This window comes from Stegostoma tigrinum, chromosome 22, assembly GCF_030684315.1.
Source record: "Stegostoma tigrinum isolate sSteTig4 chromosome 22, sSteTig4.hap1, whole genome shotgun sequence".
Classification (NCBI taxonomy): Eukaryota; Metazoa; Chordata; class Chondrichthyes; order Orectolobiformes; family Stegostomatidae; genus Stegostoma; species Stegostoma tigrinum.
The window spans coordinates 41471176-41492973 of record NC_081375.1 but is presented as its reverse complement, the minus strand read 5'-3'; the positions used below and the strand labels follow the sequence as shown (position 1 = coordinate 41492973).

The 21798-nt window shown below is 38.2% G+C and overlaps 1 protein-coding gene across 1 annotated transcript in view; it reads left to right on the top strand.

Moving 5' to 3' along the window:
- tbcd (tubulin folding cofactor D) overlaps positions 1 to 21291 on the top strand; it is a 125040-nt gene extending 103749 nt beyond the window's left edge. Inside the window, exons 23-27 of the mRNA XM_059653557.1 lie at positions 4082 to 4171; positions 7589 to 7676; positions 10612 to 10721; positions 14514 to 14598; positions 20793 to 21291. Of these exons, the coding sequence (XP_059509540.1) occupies positions 4082 to 4171; positions 7589 to 7676; positions 10612 to 10721; positions 14514 to 14598; positions 20793 to 20813 (394 nt within the window). The 3' untranslated portion in view covers positions 20814 to 21291. The remainder of the gene's footprint in view (positions 1 to 4081; positions 4172 to 7588; positions 7677 to 10611; positions 10722 to 14513; positions 14599 to 20792) is intronic.
- Positions 21292 to 21798: the final 507 nt, after the last annotated feature.

The following is a 21798-nucleotide window of genomic DNA, read 5'->3' as shown; positions in this document are numbered from 1 at the left end:
AGATTGTGGACAATTGCTCTTGAGGATGTGAAAGTTGTACGCGATATGGTTGTAAGTGGCTAAGCTTGGCTGCTTTGTTGAGGTTTCTGGAATGCATAGAATCAGACGCAAGTGCATTGCTGCATCTTATACAAAAGCAGAAAGAAAAAAGAAAGAAATTCCAGTAAATTGTGTTGATTGAAAGAGACAAAGTATGTTTAATAAATACATTGATGCTGTTTTCCCCAAGCTTCAAACTGTAACAGTACACCCTACTGCCTTTGTACATTGCATTATAATTTGAAAAAAAATTATTGTAAATTTCCCAACTTTTGCTGCTGACGCTCCATCAGAATGATGCATGGTCACAAGGCAGCCCTCTATCATCTGTTTCTTGTAACAAACCTGTGTCATTTTGTCTCAGCATGAGTATTCTACATAGCCAACTTTAAGTCATCTCCTCATTTGCTGCCCCATTTCTGGTTACAGTAAAAATCACTGGACAGTTACTTAATGGTATTTGATATTTTAAATCTGATGAGAGACAAAGGGCTGAATTTTGCCTCAAATCAGTTAAATGTTCATTTTGCTAGGTTTCTTGGTGATTTCTCTCCATGAACACAAATGCATTCATTTTGTAATGCTATTCGCCACAGCTCAACTCATTAGTTATGCACCACACCTGTATAGTGCCCCACTCACACTATCTTCCACTCACAATGACAAAAGTACTCGCCACTGCTGGGACTCCCCAGGATTCCTGGCACTGGTGTCATATTTAGAGCCCAGCCATGTACCCGTCAAGTGTTATCAACCAGGAGTTGCGTTTCACATCGCAAGAATTGGGTTAGGTATTAAAAAAAAATGCTTCAGAGGGCACATGGGTAGCACTGCTAACACTTCATTGCAAGTTCATGTGCACATTTGTAAATGTATTGCTCTTTAAAAACAAAACTACACATATTACACATCTTAGCATCATCCCATCTTCAAACTCTCTCTCAGGGAGTGCTGGTACTCTTTCTGTAAAGCCCAGTATAACCTAGCATCATCTCATTGTTCAATCATATGTTGGATAGTTTTCACATAGTTGAGACTGTTCATTTTTAATCAGCTAAGTGATGTAAAAATGATGTAAAAGCAAAAAAAAACCTGCATTTGCTTCTTGGAAGTGAAAGGGACTGCTTTGTCTTTTGACCAACAACAAGCTTACAGTCAGTGGGTAATGACTGCATGCAGCTATTGAATAAAAACAAAGTGCTGGTGAAACTCAGCATGTCTGGCAGCACCTGTGGAGAGAGAAACAGAACTAACACTTCAAGTACGATATGACTCTTCAGACTCTTAAGAACTGAAACTCTTGAAGCCGTTACATTTAACCCATCATGTCTCCAAGGGTACCTGGCACCGATTTCTAAGATGTAGCATTGATGAAATGAAAAACAACCTGTTGATAAAGTTGGCTGTGTTATGGCACAGTATTCTCTATGTGATGTGAGTAAACTATAGTGTCTTGCATCTGGGGGAAGCTAAATTGGAAAAGCCTAGTGCCAGGACTGCAACACTAACCTAGTCATGAGGAAACAAGATGAAGTGACGTGATCTCTGTCAAACTGTATTGGTAACAGCCTTAGTGGTTCAAGGTTTGTTGCATTAAAGTTTAGAAAGATGTCACCTTGATGGCCACTGCAATGGGATCACCATGCACTCTTTCAAGTCACAGTTCCCACTACAGCAGTTGCCGTGGTTCTGTGACACTCTTCCAGGACATTCTCAATCTGCTGCCGGCCTATATTTTGCTCTTCTAGAGGAAAGTGTAACATCTTCATCTGGAGGCTGTTCAGCTGGAGGTTACTGCTGTTCTCGGGTTTGCTGTGTATTTGTTCCTCTTCCATTTTTATGTGCCTTTCAGGATCCTCAGCATCAGTGATAGTGACCCCTCCTGTGGCTGTTGCCAGTGAACCTGTGTGGACAATATCAAAAACAGAGCAGGTCCTTAATAACGTGAGCAGTCAGCATTCACTTCATACACATCTGATGGTTTAGCATATACCTTCGTACAGTGGGACATGGAGGATTCCAAAAAGGAGGGCCGTGGAATGCTCCTACATGAACATTTGACGTAGAGACCTCATTCCAATGAATGCAGCATTATCAGTGTGATGCCAGAACAATAGGAGATTATAAGTGTTTCTTCTCATATTACTTTTCATATCTTGTCTTCCGCACCCTCCACGTTACCCAAGAAAGGCAGCAGTTCATAAAAGAACATGTTGGTGAATACTTGCAGATCAAAGTGAGAGGAGATCAACTCGATGCCTCTGAGCACTTATGAAATCTTGCATTGTCTTTATGAATAGTCCCCCCAGGTAACACTTTTAAAATTACCCCTGATTACTTCTGCTTCATAAAGAAGATTATTATCTATCTGTAGTGATCAATGACATGGTCAAGATTGCTTGTGACCAGGATTTGTATTCCACCCAGTTGTACACTGCATGCATTTTACACTGCCTTTCAAAATTGTTGCCTCTTCTGTATGTTGCCTACAATCCCCAGACGGACACCCAGGACAGACCGTGGCCCATACCTTTTGTCAAATTGGGTGGACAGTCCTAATTGACTGTGCCTGACTGATAGCTTTGCAGGTCCCCAACTAAATTACTACATATCCCCAAACTGATTGACTGAACTGTCAGGACTGACTATTGCTGTATTCGACTCCATCACGAGTGACATGATCCTGATTGCCCTAAGCAGTAGAGCAACTGTGTCCGAGCCCCTGAACTGATCTTGAACACCTCCAGAGTTGGGACTCCCTAACTGAAGGCTACCCACTATGACTTGACTGAGGATTACACCACCTAAGACTTTGAGGCATGGCCATTTGGTTGAAACACATACTGCATTTTTGCTGAGTAAGCTGCTGGCACATAATGCAGTTGTTGGGAAGATTCTGCTCATAGACATTCATGGCTGTTTTACAGTACAATGTGTTAGATTCAATTATTATCTTGAGAGCTAAGTAACTTTCAGAAGGCCACATAGCAATTTTTTCTTCCGATTTGCAGAAGTCAATTATAACAAGGCCACCATTAAATTAATTTATCACAGAGCAGAGATTAAACCAAAGGAATTCTTGTTGTACATAGTTTGGAACCATATTATATGATTTACTTGACTGGACTATCAAGGAAACACCTTGATAGTGTATTGACTATCAGTAGTCAGTGATACTTTTTACATATGCAGTTCAGCTGGTAGACCTCAACTTGTAGTGGAAAAAAGAGCAGCAATTTATAAGATATGATCATAGTGCAAAATTGATCAACTTCTGGCTTGAAACTAGAATTCCTCTTCAGTCCACTAGCTTATATGGTCTGATGTTACATCACACTTTCTTTCACATGCTGTAGCTCCTCCTTAGCTTCATAAATCCTTTTAGAATCTGCATGCTTTGTTTAAATATGCTTTAGAAGCGTCATTTTGTTATTAATGTGATTGGTGTACAGCAATTTATATTTGGACCTAAATTAAATTTGGATCCCTTGGAGCAACACAATTTTGAAATTATTTCTCTTCATCTTCTGTATCCAGCCCCTCCCACTCCCACTCCTAACCAACCTAATCTGATGCTCAGAAGTGTATGCCCATCCTCGTCAAATTGCAAGCAGTTTATTCATATACTTAAATCTTCAGTTTAAAATTTACTTTGGTAAGAGTTTATGAACATTTTTCTGTCACTTGTTCGTTTTATGCATTTCCATTTTTTTTCTTCCAAAGTAAATGGAGAAGCACTTAACGTTTCAATGTTTAAAATAGTTATTTTGCATCCATGCAAATGTAAATGCAATCAGCTTCACACGTAGCAGTGAAAAAATGAGAATTTGATTATCGAAGTACTAATCTCATGGTGGTTAGTGGAAAATATTACATTAACACAAGGACAAGGATTGGTTACAGTAGCTTTTCCTTTTGTCAGCCTTGATTTATAAATGTCAGTACAATAGGAAATCTGTGAAAATGTCCTCCAGAATAGACTGAAAATAGCACATACAAATTTCTGCACAAGTTTGATGTTTTATTTCTGTGTGTTTCTCAGTCATTTCTACGCCAAAGAGTTGCTTACCCTCTGCAAGGAAGAAATCCGGAAGTCCAAAGATGTCCAGAAGCTTCGAGCTAGCATTTCCGTGTGAGTAGATCCAGGCATCTCCTGTATTTTGTTTTCTCGCTGACTCTGATTGGGATTACTATAATCTGAATCATTCAAGCTTTTTGCAATTGCATCTGACTTTCAGATTTAATTATTTAGCCTGTTGCTTTGGAAGTGCAACTGAGTAAGCTGTCATAATGTGCACATGCTACACAAAACACAGATCATTTTTGGCTTGTTTTTAAGTTATAGGAACCTACTGCCTATTGCAGGAAAAGGGAGGTGAGAGCTGTGGCATAGAAAATTAATGTAATACTGCAAAATTAAATCATACATTGATGATAACATTTTGCATTTGCCTGCAAATTGATGAGGATCTATGCTGCTTCACATTTTGACCTAATATCTCAGCTAGTATTTATAGTGCTAGCAAAGCTTTTTGCTAAATGGAGGCAGGAACTACCAAAAGGATACTTTTGTACTTTTCTCCAATTCTTTACTTGATCTGTGGATGAGATAAGAACCAGCATAATCAGGAGTCCTGGAAAGTTTGATAAAATCCAGTTAGCAAGTGGGGTGGGGCTGATTTATATATAATTAATATTCCTTGCCCTGATCACTTGTGAGATAATTTAATCTTACAGTGTCCATAAATAGATCAAGAGCTGTTTAGAAAGAAGAGACTGTAGGTTTTGTTAAAACTGTCAGTATTAACTAGATTATTAACATTCTCTTGCCTTTTGTGATTGGCCTGAAAGTTCTTCATTGTAGCTACTATCAATTTGACATTGGTATGATCGCCGAGCAAATATTTTCCAGGTTTATAATACACGCAGAGCTCCATTTTACTTTCTGCCACATTCAGTCCCTGTGATGTTTGCTATTTGGCTTCTGTCATTACCTGACTTTTCTGATTGAACAATTAGATATTCAAGGAGAATTAAAACTGATGCCAGTTTTAGGAAGGAGGATTGGACAATCTGTTGGTTGCAATTGTAATTCAGGTATGCAATAGCCTAAATTGCGTATCGAGAAATCTTCACCTTTTTAGGGATTTGGTCATTCTTATAATTTATAACTTTTTTTCAAAGCAGTCTAACTTGTAGAAGCAGAAAAAATTGCTGTTCCTCAATAAGTTTTGCAAGATTGAGATCGTTTCCCCTGTCATTCAGATTGGCTTTGTTTGTTGTTGCATTTTCAGTTTGGAAAATAGAGTTGCATTTTGGTTACTTCATCGAACTACTAACTATTTTATTTATTTTACTTTTTGATTGTTTCAGTGGAGTGGAAGTTATACCTTGAAATGCAAATATCTTGGCATGTGAAAGGCTATTTGTTTAAAGACCAATTGTACTTTGATGGTATGCACTGACACTGTAATAGTCAAGCCTGCAGTAATACTGCATCAATATGTTTATCCTACATCACCCAGAAGCTAGTGTATCATACACTTAGTCCTTTTCGGGCAAGAAGGTGGAGTGCCAAATCTCATAAACTTCTTGAAAGATGTAAACAGTGCTATTTTTTGGCTGGCCAAGCAGAGAGCATGAGTAGCTAACTCGTCGGCTCACCAGCACCTTTAGACAATATTCCCTATTTGCCTGACTTAAGTTTGCAAACTTTTTTTGGAGTAAGAATATAAGTCAAATTTGTGATTTATTGTCCAATCTCAAAGTTCAGGAACTTGTGCACTAACATGAGCATGAATCTCTGATGGATTCCATTTTAAATCAACATGCTAATAATGTCATTGCACTCATTTATACCATCATAATAAAAGAGCAAATTGTCAAAATTACTACAATCAGCTAAATGTCCTACACATAAGGTAGGTACCATGCAACCCATGTCAGCATGATGACTAAATGTTATATCCCAATCAATAAACAAGATAAAAATATCCTTTGTTTTATACATTGTTCAAGTATATATGTTACAAATTAATAAGGAACTCTGGCATATATTCCATTGGACATACATAACATTAGTAATAAAAATCAGAGGTGAAGATCAAAGAAGTACGATGTTACTTACAGGACTGAGATTACTTTGTCTCCAACAGACAGCAGGAGTGTAGCATTACAGTTTCAACATTACTCATGTTGCAGGTTGTAAATACATAATTAACAATATTAGTGACAGAAGGCTGAAGAGAAACTCCAGAGCATGTTCATACAAGTTCAGTATAGACCTTGTTTCTCAACATGCAAATTTCCCGTGGGAAAGTAAAACCAGCAGGCTACTTTTCTTGAAAGCTATATTTCTGCACCTCTGTCAGTATGTTAATTAAGTATTTAACCATTTTATATCTCATGCAGGCAAAAATTGATCAGTATTCCAAAATAAAGCTCATACTGCTTTCCTGATCTAAATGCTGATGTCAATTAGCATGATTGAACTGAGATTCTTAAAATTAATATCCAAAAGCAACAGTGTTAAATGATCTTTGGAACATTTGTCAGCTGATTCACTGAAACTAACAATAAGCTCATGATTGTACCAAATTGAGTGATGCATAAATATTTTGAGATATTTATGTGCTAAGGGGAGATGGAAGTAATAAGGAGAAATAGATAAGATCATTGTACGTCTCCTTTGGAAACTTTTCAGTGCATGCACTGAATCGGTATGTAAGATTTCATTTATTGAAAAGCTTGCTTGAAATTTTTTTGGCGTTTTTGCGTAAACTTAAAGCTTTTATGTTTCTTTAGATTTGCATGTGTTGGTTTTTGTGGTGTAGCCAAAAGGCTTAATCTATTCTGATCCCATCCGCAATCTACTGTCAAATTTTGTACAATTTTTTAATCAAATCGTGGGGTTAAAATACCAGGGAGGGATGGTGCAACAAAAATGTTATGCAGTTTGGGAAGCCAGGAAAATTCAAAGGCTTTGAAAGATAGCAAACAATAATAGCATTAATCATATTCAGAAAAGCCATTGGAAAGCTATCCCATGCAATATTTGTCATTGATCTAACTTGTAAAGTAGTTTTTCACAGGTCAACTGCACTGTTTAATTAAAACTTTTTAAAAAGTGATTTTTCCAATCACATTTCTGAATCCTGGTTTTCTTTAAATGCATTTGACTTTTAAATATTCTATGTAAAAATTTGGGCACGAACTGTAAGATGATTACCAATTTGCAGAGTTGCCTAAATTCTAGGATTTCAACCCAGTTTGATAAGTATAATGTTGCCATTCTGTGAAGGAGCTTTAAAACTACTCCAGATGACCTAAGTTCCTAGTTCTTGATTGTATCATTTCCAGAATACTGTTCAGGAAATAAATGATACGTTGACAGAATGTGAAAGATATTCTTACAGTCTGTTATTTCTCACAAACTAGTCCTTAGAGCACTTTTAAATTAACAAAAACTCATACTGTTAAATAAATAAAGTCCAGTTGCAATTTATATTGTTGTTAAATGAGATATTCTCTGGTTTGACTTATCTTGCAGGTTCTGTGGTCTTATTCAGTTCCAAGGTGAAATCAGAAAAAATGTTCTCTTCCAGCTCTTACTGTTGTTGTGCTACCCCTTCCCAATAGTAAGGATTCATTAATTAATTTATGCACTTAAGAGCCAATAGTTTTACAATAGAAGCTTGTTGTGTTACACTTTTTCCATTTGATGAACCATGTAAGAAACTACAGGCTATTCTAAAGTCTTTTTTGGCAATTATGTTGACATCGTAGGTCTTTTATTCTGATGCAAATTGTGTAATGACAACAATGTGAAGATAATTTTTAGTTTCTACGCATCAATAAGTTAAATTAAAATTGCCGGAGCATGTATTTGTTTATGTTAATATGATATACTTATCCAGTGTTCATATATTATGCAATCTGAACAAAGCTACTGCTTCTGTAACAAAAAATCAAGCAACGCCTAAACTATCTCAGGTGGTTGTGAAAGCATAACAAATTAAAATGCATAAAGGTAGCCATAGATTTTTCTGATACTTCTGAGTTTGTAGACTTGTGGAAGTAACAGAACCTGACCCCTGCATCAGTTTTACTTTGCTTCAAAATACCATGAGGGTTTGCTATGGCATCAAATGCTTAAGGATAATCATATCCTCAGAACAAGCATGGGCATCGTAAATACATCAGAACTCAGATAGAGATTTAGCAGTTTTATAGAAGAAAGGGAACATTTTGTTTACTTTACCATGACTATCCGAAGAATCGTTTATTGTCCTGTGGCCTTTGGGAGGAGTCTAATTTTTCTGGAGTAGAATTCTGCAGTGAAGGAAATCCTTGAGTCAGCAAATAACTTTAGAACTGGGCGATTGCCATTTAATGCCAAAAATTTTGCTTTTCATAGTTCTACTGTTCATTTTATCCATTTTGGCTGCTCATATAGTTGAAAATTCAGCAGAGAGCACTTGGCTGCAGAATATTTTAACATATGACATTGACGTAGTGGAATTTTCAGTGGGTGCACCCCCTGTGCAATTTTTAGATATTTGTACTTTCAATTTTACAAATGTTCTTAAGAACTATATTTTAAACCCGTTAAAACTGGAGTGAAAGTTTTGTCTTCTGAATATCCATTTTAAATTTTAGGTTGTTAAATTGTAAAATTAAATCAGACTGGCCTCTGGTTGAAAAAGTAAAAGAAGTGTTAAAATATTTTAAAAATAAAAATTAAAGAGCACGTATGTGATATATGTTGCATACTTGCTGGGGAGTGTAGCGTTTTAGCCGTGCGTGCTTTTAACTTCAACGTTTTTTTAACTTCAAGCTTCACCTGTAGCCTGATATTAAAAGGATCATTAGCTAAGACGTGGAAATTTAAAGTATTTATCCATATCTAAGTAAAAAAGTATATGTTGTTAATAAACTTGTTTGATTATATTATGACACATATCCATGGCAGGTGGGGCTTGAAACAGACCTTCTGGCCCAGAGATCTGATAACTACCACATCACTCCTTTCACATGTAAACAATGACAAATTAGTTGAGAGGCTCCTGCTATGAACCTGTTCTGAGAAACAGGCTTACGCAAGTGATGTACATCAGTCAGACCCAACTGCAAACACAGTGTGAAGTTTCTGTTTAAGAACTGGTCATGCTTTTCTCCCCTTTTCCCTCTACCACTGTCTTGTTGATATTCAGCATTGCCATTTTTTCCAGTCTAGTCTATGATTAGTTCCTGAAACAGCTAATTGTGTCAGCACTTACATTGTCAAAGGCCTTTTGAAATCTATCACATGGTAAGCCTCAGGCAAGTATGAGGATACAGAAAGGGGACAGATAGCTGAATAAATAACAAATTGTTTAACAATGGAAGAAGTAGATACATGTAAATAGTTGTTATTCAGATTTGAGGATGTTAGGAGGCAATGCTCCCACAAGATTTGCATTAGGACCGCTGTTATTCATAATTTATGTGAATAATTTTAACTTAAGTACAAGTAATACAATATAAAAAATGCAAGTTTTACCAAACCAGGTGAAGTATCACTAACACTAAGGAAGAATACATCATAATGCAGTAGAAAACCTGCAGGCAAGCACTTCGGTGAGAATTATTAGAATTATAGAATATGATAGTTTTACATGTAATAAATGGCACAGAAATAGACCATTCAGCCCATTCACTGATGATTATGCTTCACATATGCCCTTAGAAATTAAGAAACTGAATGGGGTAGAAGAGAAAAGTGATCTAAGGACAGATAAACACAAATTTTATAAAGCAGTATTGCAGGCCATCGAAGCAATTATAATGCTAACAGAACATTGGGATCATAGAATTCAAAAGCAATGTTAATTTTATGTAGGACCCTAGTTAAGTCACTTTTCTAAACTACAAAAAAGCACAGAAAAAGGTGAATAAAAGATTCATGAACATTGTACAAGGACTGAGAAGTGACTGTTATTATGAAAGATTGATCAGGTAGGAGGCGTTTCTATTTAGAAAAGAGAGGGCTTAGAGGTGACCTAACTGATGTTTAAATTTTTGAACAATAGATGTGAAGAAAATTAATGAACCAGATGAATTTTTCTGATGATCGACAATGGTTTCATGGTCATTATTAGACTCTTAATTCCACATTTTTATTGAATCCAAATTTCACCAACTGCTGTGACAGGGTTTGAACACCAGTACCCAGAACATTATCTGGGTCTCTGGATTAATCGTCTAATGATAATACCACTAGGACACTGCCTCCCCAGCTGACCCTCTACTTTTCCCATTAATAGGTATTGGAATGACACTTCGTTTCCCTCCAGGCATCTTTCTACCTCCCAACCTGGCTCTGATAAAATTCCACTTCTTGTTTCATTAAGTCTCAAGTTCACTGTTAATGAATTTTCAAGTGAAAACCAAGAATATTAGCAAATTATTATAATCCAGCATAAGGATAGTGTGTGTGATCTTATTTCATTTGAAAAGTCCCAGGAGTGGCAGACTTGCTCAATGGTGGTTTTGTGTTTAATGGCAGTTATTTTCTAATTAATCTTTTCACAGATAAGGAAGACGACTGCTAGCCAGCTGTATGAAATGCTTTTAACATATGATGACGTAATTGACGCAGAAGTATTGGATGAAGTGATGGCGAGTCTTAGTGACAACAACTGGTAAGTGACATTTGATGTGAAAATAAGCTTTGCACTATACTGAATGTGCTTCAGTAAACACCGTTGAATTTGAGTGCCCAAACCAACATTTATTCCCTCAATCAACATCACAAAATAGATTAATTTGTCATTAGTGTATCACATTTCTGTTTCTGGGAGTTGGTTAAGTACAAAACTAGCTGCCACATTTTCTAAAAAACAGGAATAACTACATTTCAAACAATGCTTCATTGACTATAAAGTGTTTTGAGATGTCTGGTGGTCTACAGTACTATACAATTAATAGTTTTTTTAAGCAAGTTATTTTCTTAAGCTGTTATCCAACATCATTATTAACAATGCAGACAACCTGTGAAACATCTTGCCATAGTTTTGTACAAGTATAAATGACCTACAGTTCACAAGTATTGTTAAGGTTTTCAGAGAGATTAATAACATTTAAAAGAAATTTGATCTTCCAGATAATAAATGAAGGTTTCACATTTTTAATCATTTACTGGTGCTGGTCATTTACAATGTCAATGTCACTATACCTTTCACAGAGAGATTTTGTTTTCTGAGGGACTGCATCTACAGTTAACAGTGGGCGACTCTTCTAGCATCATTTTAATTGCCCGTGAATTTGTAAGTCTTCACCTGCATTCCGATGTACTAAACCGTGGAGACTTACTTTCTCCCCTAGGTGCTCCCTCTCTCTCAGATCCATACGTAACCTTATGTGATATTCACTGATACTATAGGAAGCTTGTAACCTGAATTTGACAGTTGCCTCCCCATCATCCCCATTACAATATCAATCATTTGCCCCTTGTATCTAATTAGAACAGCTAATTAATCTACTACTAATAGAACACTCTTTCATCTTGGAAGTAAATAGACGGTTTAAAGCACACTTGTTTAGAGCCCAACATTCTTACCACCTTCTTGGGACTGCAGGATTGGCAATCTCTACCATTATGTGGAGGTGCCAGTGTTGGACTGGAGTGGACAAAAATTGCATGACACCAGGTTATAGTCCTATTTGAAAACATGAGCTTTCGGAGCCTCAGTCCTTCTCACCTGAAGAAGGATTGAGGCTCCAAAAGCTTGTGTTTTCAAATAAACCTGTTGGACTATAACCTGGTGCTGTGTGATTTCTGACCTTGTCCACCCCAGTCCAACACCGAGACCTCCACATCATGGCTATCATCGACACCACCAACTGCCAGCTTAAAGTGGAGAGGATCTGCAAGAAGATCTCGCATATTAATGCTTCGGTTGTTGCCATTGTCTCTTAAGTGTAAATATCTTGCACCATCTTCCCAGAAAACAATCAAAGCATTGCTGTGATCTCCTACAGTCAATACACCAGCTGTACTGTGAGGAGGAATGTCGAACAAATCACATGGCCCCATTCACTTTGCCTTAAATTAGAAAGAGTCCTATTGTGTGAACATCTCATTAAACTCATTAATTGTAACTGTATCTGTAACGATAAAGCCGTTTCTTATCAGTAAAAGGTTACTTGTCCTAACTTCATTGTCAAGCATAAATTTTCTATTCTGTAGTAATTGTAATTTGCATTTATACAGCTGCAGAACTCAAGAAATTAGGAAATCTGACAGTTTTATGAAAGAATCTCAAAAATAGAGTTAAACTTCCTCAATTGTTGAGTTACGTTATGTTATTCACCTGTGATTAACTAAGAAGATACCCATGTATAAAGCTTCTATTTACTTTATGTTTCTGAATAGTACCTGCCTCAACTGATGAGTACCCCAATATTGACAAATTCAAAAAGGCATTTTTAAAATCAATGATTATTCAAATGTTTTTGCCATTGTCTAAATTCAGCTTCATCTTGGAGGATGTCAAGGCTGTTAAACTAACCAATTAATATTTTCCAAGGATAAGATTTGTTTATATATTGTTTTTCCTTGTTAATATGGAATGCACTACTGTAAAATGCATTGACACAGTTCAAAATTATATCATAGATAAGTAAATTTATTGCTTTGAAAAGCTTAAATGATCAGTTAACAGCAGTTAAATATTAATGAAAATCAAAGAGATTCAATTTCTCATCCTTTGGATGGTAGTTGTTTTCTAGATTCCTGAATATCTACAAATCTATCAGTAAGACACACTGCATTTCTTTGATACCAAACTTGCCATTTTTTACGATAATGACAGGTTTAATAACACATTATCCTCAGAATAGACAGAACTAAATAGGTATTTAATGTTTTTGCTTGTCAACATTACTCAGAATCTCGCGCTGAAGCTTTACTGTATGCTTTTATTTTCCAAAACCAATTTTGTTTCATCAAATTGGTGCAAGATCCATCTGATCTCACAGCAGTGATTTAGATGTGAAATCTGGGAATGTTACATGAAGGGGAAATAGGTATTGTGGAGAGACAAAAAGCATTTTTTGGGAATGAATTGATGCATTAATAGTTTGTAGTGATACAGATGTTACTGATAAAATAGTTATAACATGAAACAACATCTGTTTCTCTTTATTTGTGGAGCACCATGCAGCTGTGAAATGCCAGTGAACACATAAAGGAAAATATTAATGCCATCCCAGATGAAAGTTTATTGTATGTTGTAGGGATTTCCATTTCACTTCATATATAGATTTATGATGTTGGTAGAGTTAGAAACGTTCTAGCATCCAGTCTGTTCTCATCTGTATGGCATTAAATTCAAGTTTCACATAGTCCAATGAGATTAGTTATCTAATATCTGATAACATATTTGACTATTAAAGTACTTAATGGCTGAGAGACTGCAGGAAATTGGATCAACTCAGGGATTTAAATAGTTGGAATGCTTTGTACGGAGCAGACTAGTTGAAAGGATTGATTTGGTTAACCTCAGCCAGCTGGCATTGGTAGAGTTTAGACACTTTCTTCAATCTGTTTCTTATTTTGCTTCCTTAATTCTAATTAATGTCCTATAAGTAATCTTCTGAGTAAGTCTTCTACCTACTATAAAATTTATCACTCAGCTTTGCGCTTGTTACTTCAATGACTTTAAAATTATATTGCTTTGAAGATGCAATTGTAAGTGTGCCATCTAGTTTTAAATTTCTCAACCTTTGCTGCAATGTAACTAATTCTCAGCTATTGTAACATCAGCTTTCCAGTCAGCATGTTGAATTAATAATATGGTTTTGAGCATCATGGGCTATCATCACATTGCTCCTTGGCAATTTTAATTGCAGCTGAAAATGCTTTAACCTTAAAAAAGTGAAATAGTCCAGTTTTAAAGATATTTAACCATGGTGTGCTTATGTCAACTTCATGTGTATCCTTCATTGGGGGTTGTGGAGGAATGCAGTGAAATTCCAGAATTAAAATGTCTATGGATAATGTACAATAACTTTATTATTCTAAGGCTTCATGGTAAATTATCTGTTTATATGTGGTATTGTTGCCATTGATTGATTACGACCACCATTAAGGGAAAGGGAAAGAGAAAGAAAATCCTCAAAAGTATGCTGAATGGATCTCTCAGCTGCAGTTCTTGTGTCATGAAGAAAAATGTACCGTAATTCGTATGTTGTTAGCGAATGCAAAAAAATTAATTTTCAGCACACGATGCTTCAGTAGGAGCGTACCTGAATTTTATCCAAGGTTAACAAGGTTCAAAGCTGAACCATGCTAATAAAGAATGTTTTATTGTCAATTGTTTCAACTTTTAAAATTTTGCTGCACTTAACAAAAGTACTGATCATACTGATCATTAGACAGCTGTAAATTTGTTATAAACAGTTAACTTGTGGAAATTGTCTTTTGATGACAGGGATGCTGATCTTCCCACAGTCCGAGCTCAACGGAATCACCTATGTGATCTGATGGGAGTCCCGAAACCAATAATCGCTACTAAGGTACATTAGCAAATGAGAAATCAGTATTAGGATTTATTATAAGTTAAGCTTTCAAACTGATTTCATCCAACATTGTTCGTGCAAATTAAATCTCCAAAAAAGTTTCCTTTTTCTCATGTTTCTGTTTTTTGTTGGCATTTTGCTGAAAATTGTAGTAAATCCTACCAGATTGAATTAGCTTGATTCTTTTGATGACGTGAGATGATAGATTTTTTGAAAATGAATATAGGTCAATTTCATACAAGGGTCAATAATACTGCAGATGTTGGAAATCTTAAATAAAAAATGGAGAAAATAGAAATACTCAGCAGATCAGGCAGTATTTGTAGATTATTCTCCCATAGAGAACGAGTAGAAATCTTGAAGAAATAGTGATACCTTGAAAAGTGTCCCTATAACGGAAGTGGTGGTGCTGGATGTCTTAAGACACACAAAGATAGATAAATCCCTGGGGCTTGATCAGATGTATCCTAGAACTTTGTGGGAAGCTATGGAAGTGATTACTGAGCCTCTTGCTGAGCTATTTGTACCAATGAAAGCCACAGATGAGGTGCCAGAAGACAGGAGGATGACTAATGTGGTGCCCTATTTAAGAAAGGTGGTAAGGGAAAGCCAGGGAACTACAGACTAGTGAGCCTGACATCAGTGATGGATACATTGTTGGTGGGGATTTTGAGAGGCAGGATTTACAAGTATTACATTGATTAGGCATAGTCAACATTGCTTAGTGAGGCGTGATTTCCCACACACAAACTTGATAGAGTTTTTTGAAGAAGTGATGAAGAAGTTCAATGAAGGCAGAGTGATGGACATTGTCTGTTTTTTTCCCAGACTGGAGGCCAGTGGCCAGCTGTGTGCTGCAAGGACTGGTGCTGGGTCCACTTTTTTTGGTCATTTATATAAATGATTTCGATGTGAATGTAGGGGGCATGGTTAGTAAGTTTGCAGATGACACCAAAATAGGTGATGTAGTGGACAGTGAGGAAAGTTATCTCAGAGAACAATGAGACCTTAATAAGTTGGGTCGACGGGCTGAGGAGTAGCAGATAGAGTTTAATTTAGATAAATGTGAAATGTTGCATTTTGGTAAAGCATATCAGGACAGGACATATACACTTAATGGTACGGTCCTGGGAAGTGTTGCCAAACAAAAAGACCTTGGGGTTCGAGTTCATAGTTTCTTGAAGGTGGAGTCGCAGTTAGGGTAGTGAGCTAGGTAAGAACCGAAAGAACTGCAGATGCTGTAAATAAGGAACAAAAACAAAGTTGCTGGAAAAGCTCAGCAGGTCTGGCAGCATCTGTGGAGGAGAAAACAGAGTTAACGGTTCGTGTCTGGTAACCCTTCCACAGAACCGATGGTGGCTGGGAAAGCATCAGTTTATATGCAGAAAATAGGGACATGACATGACACCGAACTCTTCTTCCGCCATCTTCGCCTCCCTGCCCATTTCTTTGGACAAGAATCCTCTCACTGTCTCACAGATCCCTTTGCCCAACTCCAGCACTCTCCCTCCACCTGGGCCCCTCCCACCGGCCTTTTACCTGCTCTCGATCTTTTCATTGAGAACTGTCAACGTGACATTAGTTGCCTCAATTTCACTGCCTCTCTTACCAAATCCAACATATCTCCCTGTGAACTGACCGCACTTCGTGCACTCAGATCTAACCCTGACTTTGTTATTAAGCCTGCTGATAAGGGTTGTGCTGTTGTAGTCTGTCTTACTGACCTCTACCTTGCAGAGGCTGAGCGCCAGCTCTCAGATACCTCCTCCTACCTTCCCCTGGACCAGTACCCCACCATGGCACATCAGGCCATTGTATCCACTATGGTTATGGATCTCATTTCATCAGGTGCTCTCTCCCCATCCACTTCCAAGCTAATAGCCCCCCAGCCCAGCAGAGCTTGTTTCTACCTCCTGCCAAAAATCCACAAACAGGATTGATCAGGTAGACCCATTGTTTCAGCCTGCTCCTGCCCCTCAGAACTCATTTCTTCCTACCTTGACTCAGTCTTCTCCCCTCTGGTTCAATCCCTACCCACATACATCCATGATTCATCTGATGCCTTACGCCGGTTTCAAAGCTTCCAGTTTACTGGCTCCAGCGACCTCCTCTTTACCATGGATGTGCAATCTGTCTACACATCCATTCCCCACTAGGATGGTCTTAGGGGTCTCCACTTCTTTCTGGAGCAAAGCGCTGAACCATCCCACACACCACCGCCCTCCTCCACTTGGCCGGGCTTGTCCTTACCCTCGACAACTTCTCTTTCAACTCCTCTCATTTCTTCAGGTAAGAGGGGTTGCCATGGGTACCGCATGCCTGTCTCTTTGTGGGAGACATGGAACATGCCTTGTTCCAGTCCTATTCTGGCCCCCACCCACAACTCTTTCTCTGATACATCCATGATATCATCGGTGCTGCTTCCCTCTCTCGTCTGGAATTGAAAAACTTTATCAATTTTGCCTCCGATTTCCACCCTGCCCTCACTTTCACCTAGTCTATTTCTGACTCCTCCCTTCTCTTCCTCGACATTTCTGTTTCCATTTCTGGGGATTGACTGGCCACTAATATCCATTACAAACCCACTGACTCCCACATCTACCTGGACTGTACATCCTCACAACCCGACTTCCTGTAAAGACTCGATCCCATTCTCTCAGTTCCTCCAACTCACTCGCATATGTTCAGATGAGGCCAACTTCAACAAGAGCGCCTCCAAAACCTCCTTCCTCAACTGAGGATTCCCCAGCTCCGTTGTCAACAGAGCCCTCAACCAGCTCCAACCCATCTCCCGTACTTCCGCCCTTATCCCTTCTCTTTCCTCCTGCAACAGCAATAGGGTTCCCCTTATCCTCACCTGCCATCCCACCAGCATCCACATCCAGAAGGTCATCAGATGCCATTTCCGCCAACTCCAGCAAGATGTCACCACCAGACATATTCCCCTCCCCTCCCTTGTCCGCCTTCCGCAGGATCCGTTCCCTCTGGGACACCCTGGTCCAGACCTCCTTCATGCCCAACGACCCCCACAGCCCTATAGCACCTTCCTCTGTAACCAGTGAAGTGCAACACCTGCCCATTTACCTCCTCCCTCCCCAGTATCCAAGGGCCTAAACATTCCTTCCAGGTGAAGCAACACTTCACCTGCACTTCCCAGAATCTAGCCTGCTGCATTCACTGCTCACAATGTGGCCTCCTCTACATTGGGGAAACAAAGCGTAGACTTGGCGACCGGTTCGCAGAACATGTACGTTGTGCTCGCAAAAAAGACCCTGAACTACCTGTTGCCTGCCACTTCAATGTAACACCTTGCTCCCTGGCCAACATCTCTGTCTGTGGCTTGCTGCAGTGTTCCAGTGAAGGCCAACGCAAGCTGGAGGAACAACACCTCATTTTCCACTTGGGGACCCTACAGCCCTCTGGGCTCAATATTGAGTCTAATAATTTTAGGGCCTAAACTCTCCCATGTCGCAGCCCCCCACCCCATGCACCAGGCCTTGTTACCATAGGCCTGCCATTACACACCACCTGTTCTTAGTCACTAACAGTCCCCATTAACAACTGCTCACCCTCCCAGCCTGATCGTTAGCAACTCCTTTGTCTGTCCAACTGTCTTTCTCTCTCTCTTCGGGCTCTATCCGATCATTTACTCTCTACCCCAACCTCCTCCCTACTTTCTGCTTATAAACTGACGTTTTCCCAGCCACCATCAGTTCTGAGGAAGGGTCACCAGACCCAAAACATTAACTCTGCTTTTTCCTTCACAGATGCTGCCAGACCTGCTGAGCTTTTCCAGCAATTTTTTAGTGAGGAAGGTGTTTGGTATGCTTGCCATTATTGGTCAGTACCTTGAGCGTAGGAGTTGGGATGGCATGTTGCAGCTATACAGGACATTGTTTTGGCCTCTTTTGGAATCCTGCGTTCAGTTCTGGTTTCCCTGCTCTAGGAAAGATGTTAAACTTGAAAAGGTGCAGAAAAGATTCACAAAGATGTTGCCAGGCTTTGGAGGGATTGGGCTACAGGGAGAGGCTGAATAGGCTGGGGCTATTTTCCCTGGAGCATTGGAGGCTGAGGGGTGACCTTATAGAAAATCATGAAGGGAATGGATAGTGCAAATAGCCAAGGTTTTCTTCCCAGGGTGGGCGATCCAAAGCTAGGGGACGCAGGTTTAAGGTGAGAGAGGAAAGATTTAAACGGAACCTAAAAGGCATCTTTTCACGCAGAGGGTGGTGCGTGTATGGAATGAACTGGCAATGGAAGTGGTGGAGGCTGGTACAATTACAACATTTAAGAAGCATCTTGATGGGTACCTGAATAGGAAGGGTTTAGAGGAATGTGAGTTAAATGATGGCAACTGGGACTGGATTATTTTAGGATATCTGGTCAGCATGGACAAGTTGGACCAAAGGGTTTGTTTCCGTATTTTACAACTCTATGACACGTGTCAGAGAGACTGAGTATTTCCAGTAATTTCTGATTTTAATCACAGGACAAATACTGCCTTCATGGCCGAAGCACTCCTGTCTTGCAGCTGCAGTAAACAGTTGTCATTATTGACTTAAAACTTAGCAAACTCATGTACATGCTGTTCTGATGTAAAGTCAACCCATGCAGAAACCACCGTTGCAATATAATCTGAGTGTTTTCCATAAGAGGGGAGAAAATGTTTGCAAACTGTGATTATTTTAGCATTAAATATTAAAATAAAGCTGCTGTCAACATGTTGCTATCTTGCTCACGAAAGACAAACCATAAACCATTTCCACCATTGAAATTATCATTAGAAATGGTATAGATTTCTCTATACTGTTGATTTTTCAGTGTCAGCAATTCAACCATACTTTGATATACCATACACCTGAAACTGTAACTATAATTCAAATAAATAAATCACATTAAACTAAAGGAAGTCAAGCAGATTTCTCAGTTACAAAGTTGCTTTTCCAGCAACTTTGTTTTTGTTCCTGAAGTCACAACCCCTGTTTCAAAATAACAAATGTTTAATAGTTCATACACATTTACTCCCTACTTTGGAACAGACATTGTGCTTGAGAGGTAATATGAGGGATTGGATGATATTGCTGCAAATTTCGGGCCCAGGAGTATAAAAACTTCATAATTTAATCTGCCATATTTTGTAGATTAAATAACCATCTAATAGAATTACATTCCATCTCTTTATCATAATAAGGACTCATTTAGATTGTACACAATACAAAATTTTTGAAGCTGTACTGGGAGAGCAGCCATTAATTTGAATTGTCTGCTCCTCATTATTGAAAGAGTTTACTTAACAATGGTATAGCTCAGGATGAATTATTTTGTCATTTGTTACAAATAGTATATGGTTGACCATCTTAAATAAGCTTTTCTTAAAGAACCATCTTACAACCACCCTTCTCAATTGAATGCTTGACCTTTTGAAAAAAAAAGCTTTAAAAAAAGTAGCCATTTGCTCATTGCACTGGAAACTAATGTGCTGCCGATAATGCATTTTTTTTTAAAATAACTAACATTGTAGAAACACAGATAAATATTTAGCTGAACTGCTTGTAGAAATAAAATCTTTAACAAGAGCATGCAACCTGACTAATAATCAATACTCGATTTTACTCTTGTGAGTTTTGGGACATGGAGTACGTGCTTGAAAGCGATACATACAGTAGAAAGTCAGTGGAGAGAAAAAGTTTATATTGGTGCCACTGAGGGTTCAGGACTCGACACCTGAATTGTCTCCCTATATCACCTTGTTTTCAGGTGAAGTCATAACACTTAGCACCCACTGTTGGTCTACATTTCAAAGGCCCATAGGTCAGCGCTGGTATACGTTTTGGTTTTGCAGTTTGGCTGGTTGTACTCCATCAAGAATCAAAAAGTATTCCTGTATGCACTCACATGCAGAAACTATTTCTTACGAGTTGTGTTGAGAAGTTGGTTTCAGGAGAATGTCTTGTATATTGGATTATTTCATAACTAATTTTTATTGGCGAACTTCATTGAATTTTTTGAGAGCACATCTAAGATGCTGAACAGCCTGTTAAAATTTTACATTGCCTTTCAAGCCTTTTGTGAACCAGGTATTTTTAAAACAATGTTTTATCTATTTGTAAAATCAAAAGATAAATAATAATTAGCCAATTATTTAGCTTAGGTTCAGGATTTTCGTTTGAATCTTTTTTTTGTGACCACAGCTGCACCAAGGCGTTCTATGATGGAAGATTTATCATGTGTTTGGACAAACAAGGGCATGCAGAGAGCTAAATGTGTGTTCAGTCTACTGGATCTCAGATGCCTTTCACAAACTGTTCCAATCTGGATGCCACTACAAAGCAAGGCATGTAAGAAGATGCCTGAAGAGCTGCTCAGCATGTGAAAATACAAACGAATAAAGAGTAGACTGTGTTCAACCTCAGCATTCCCCTCCAGATGTTGTTCTTGATGTGGTTACCAATTTCCTTAAGATCCTACAGGGGGTAAAATGCTGAATGAGTCAGATGTGAATGCACTAATGTTAGCAAATGTGTTTTTTAATGTCGTGTTTAGATGTAACCCTTCCCCCACAAGATGGCACCTCTGCTCCCTCAACGTCCTTTATTCAGGTAGACTGTACAAGAGTGAACGTTCTGTTTTGTATATCAGCCTGACCCTAAAACATTCTTCAATAAAATCATGAGTTTTGCTTCTACTTCATTTGACCTTGTTTGAGGCTTTATTTGAACAATTTTCAAACACATACCAAAAAATTTAGTTAAAAAGAATTTCCTTAAGTTGATTCACTGCTTAAACTTTGAAGTGGTGGAATTCAGACTTCTGAAGTTTAAGTCCATTCGGAGACTACTGATATTTTCTTGTATTTTTCTACCACAATAAAGTCCACTGTTATAATGGTGCTGAATCTGTGGTGCTGTACACTACTAATCAAATATCACTCTATCTTTATTGCTGTATCATTGGATCATCTTCATACTATAGTTCATAGCTGCTACAAACCAACTGTTTAAAAAAAACAATTGCGGCTACCAGAAGAGCATATCACTTTATGTTGCCTTAAATAATTCAATTTGACTTTGGTAAAGTAAATTAAGAATTAAGACACCAGTCTGTCCATTCACACACTACATATCAATAGATTCCCTGTGTATGTTTGTCTTTTATCTTAATGTCAGCCCTAGATTTTTTTTAAAATCAGGAACTACT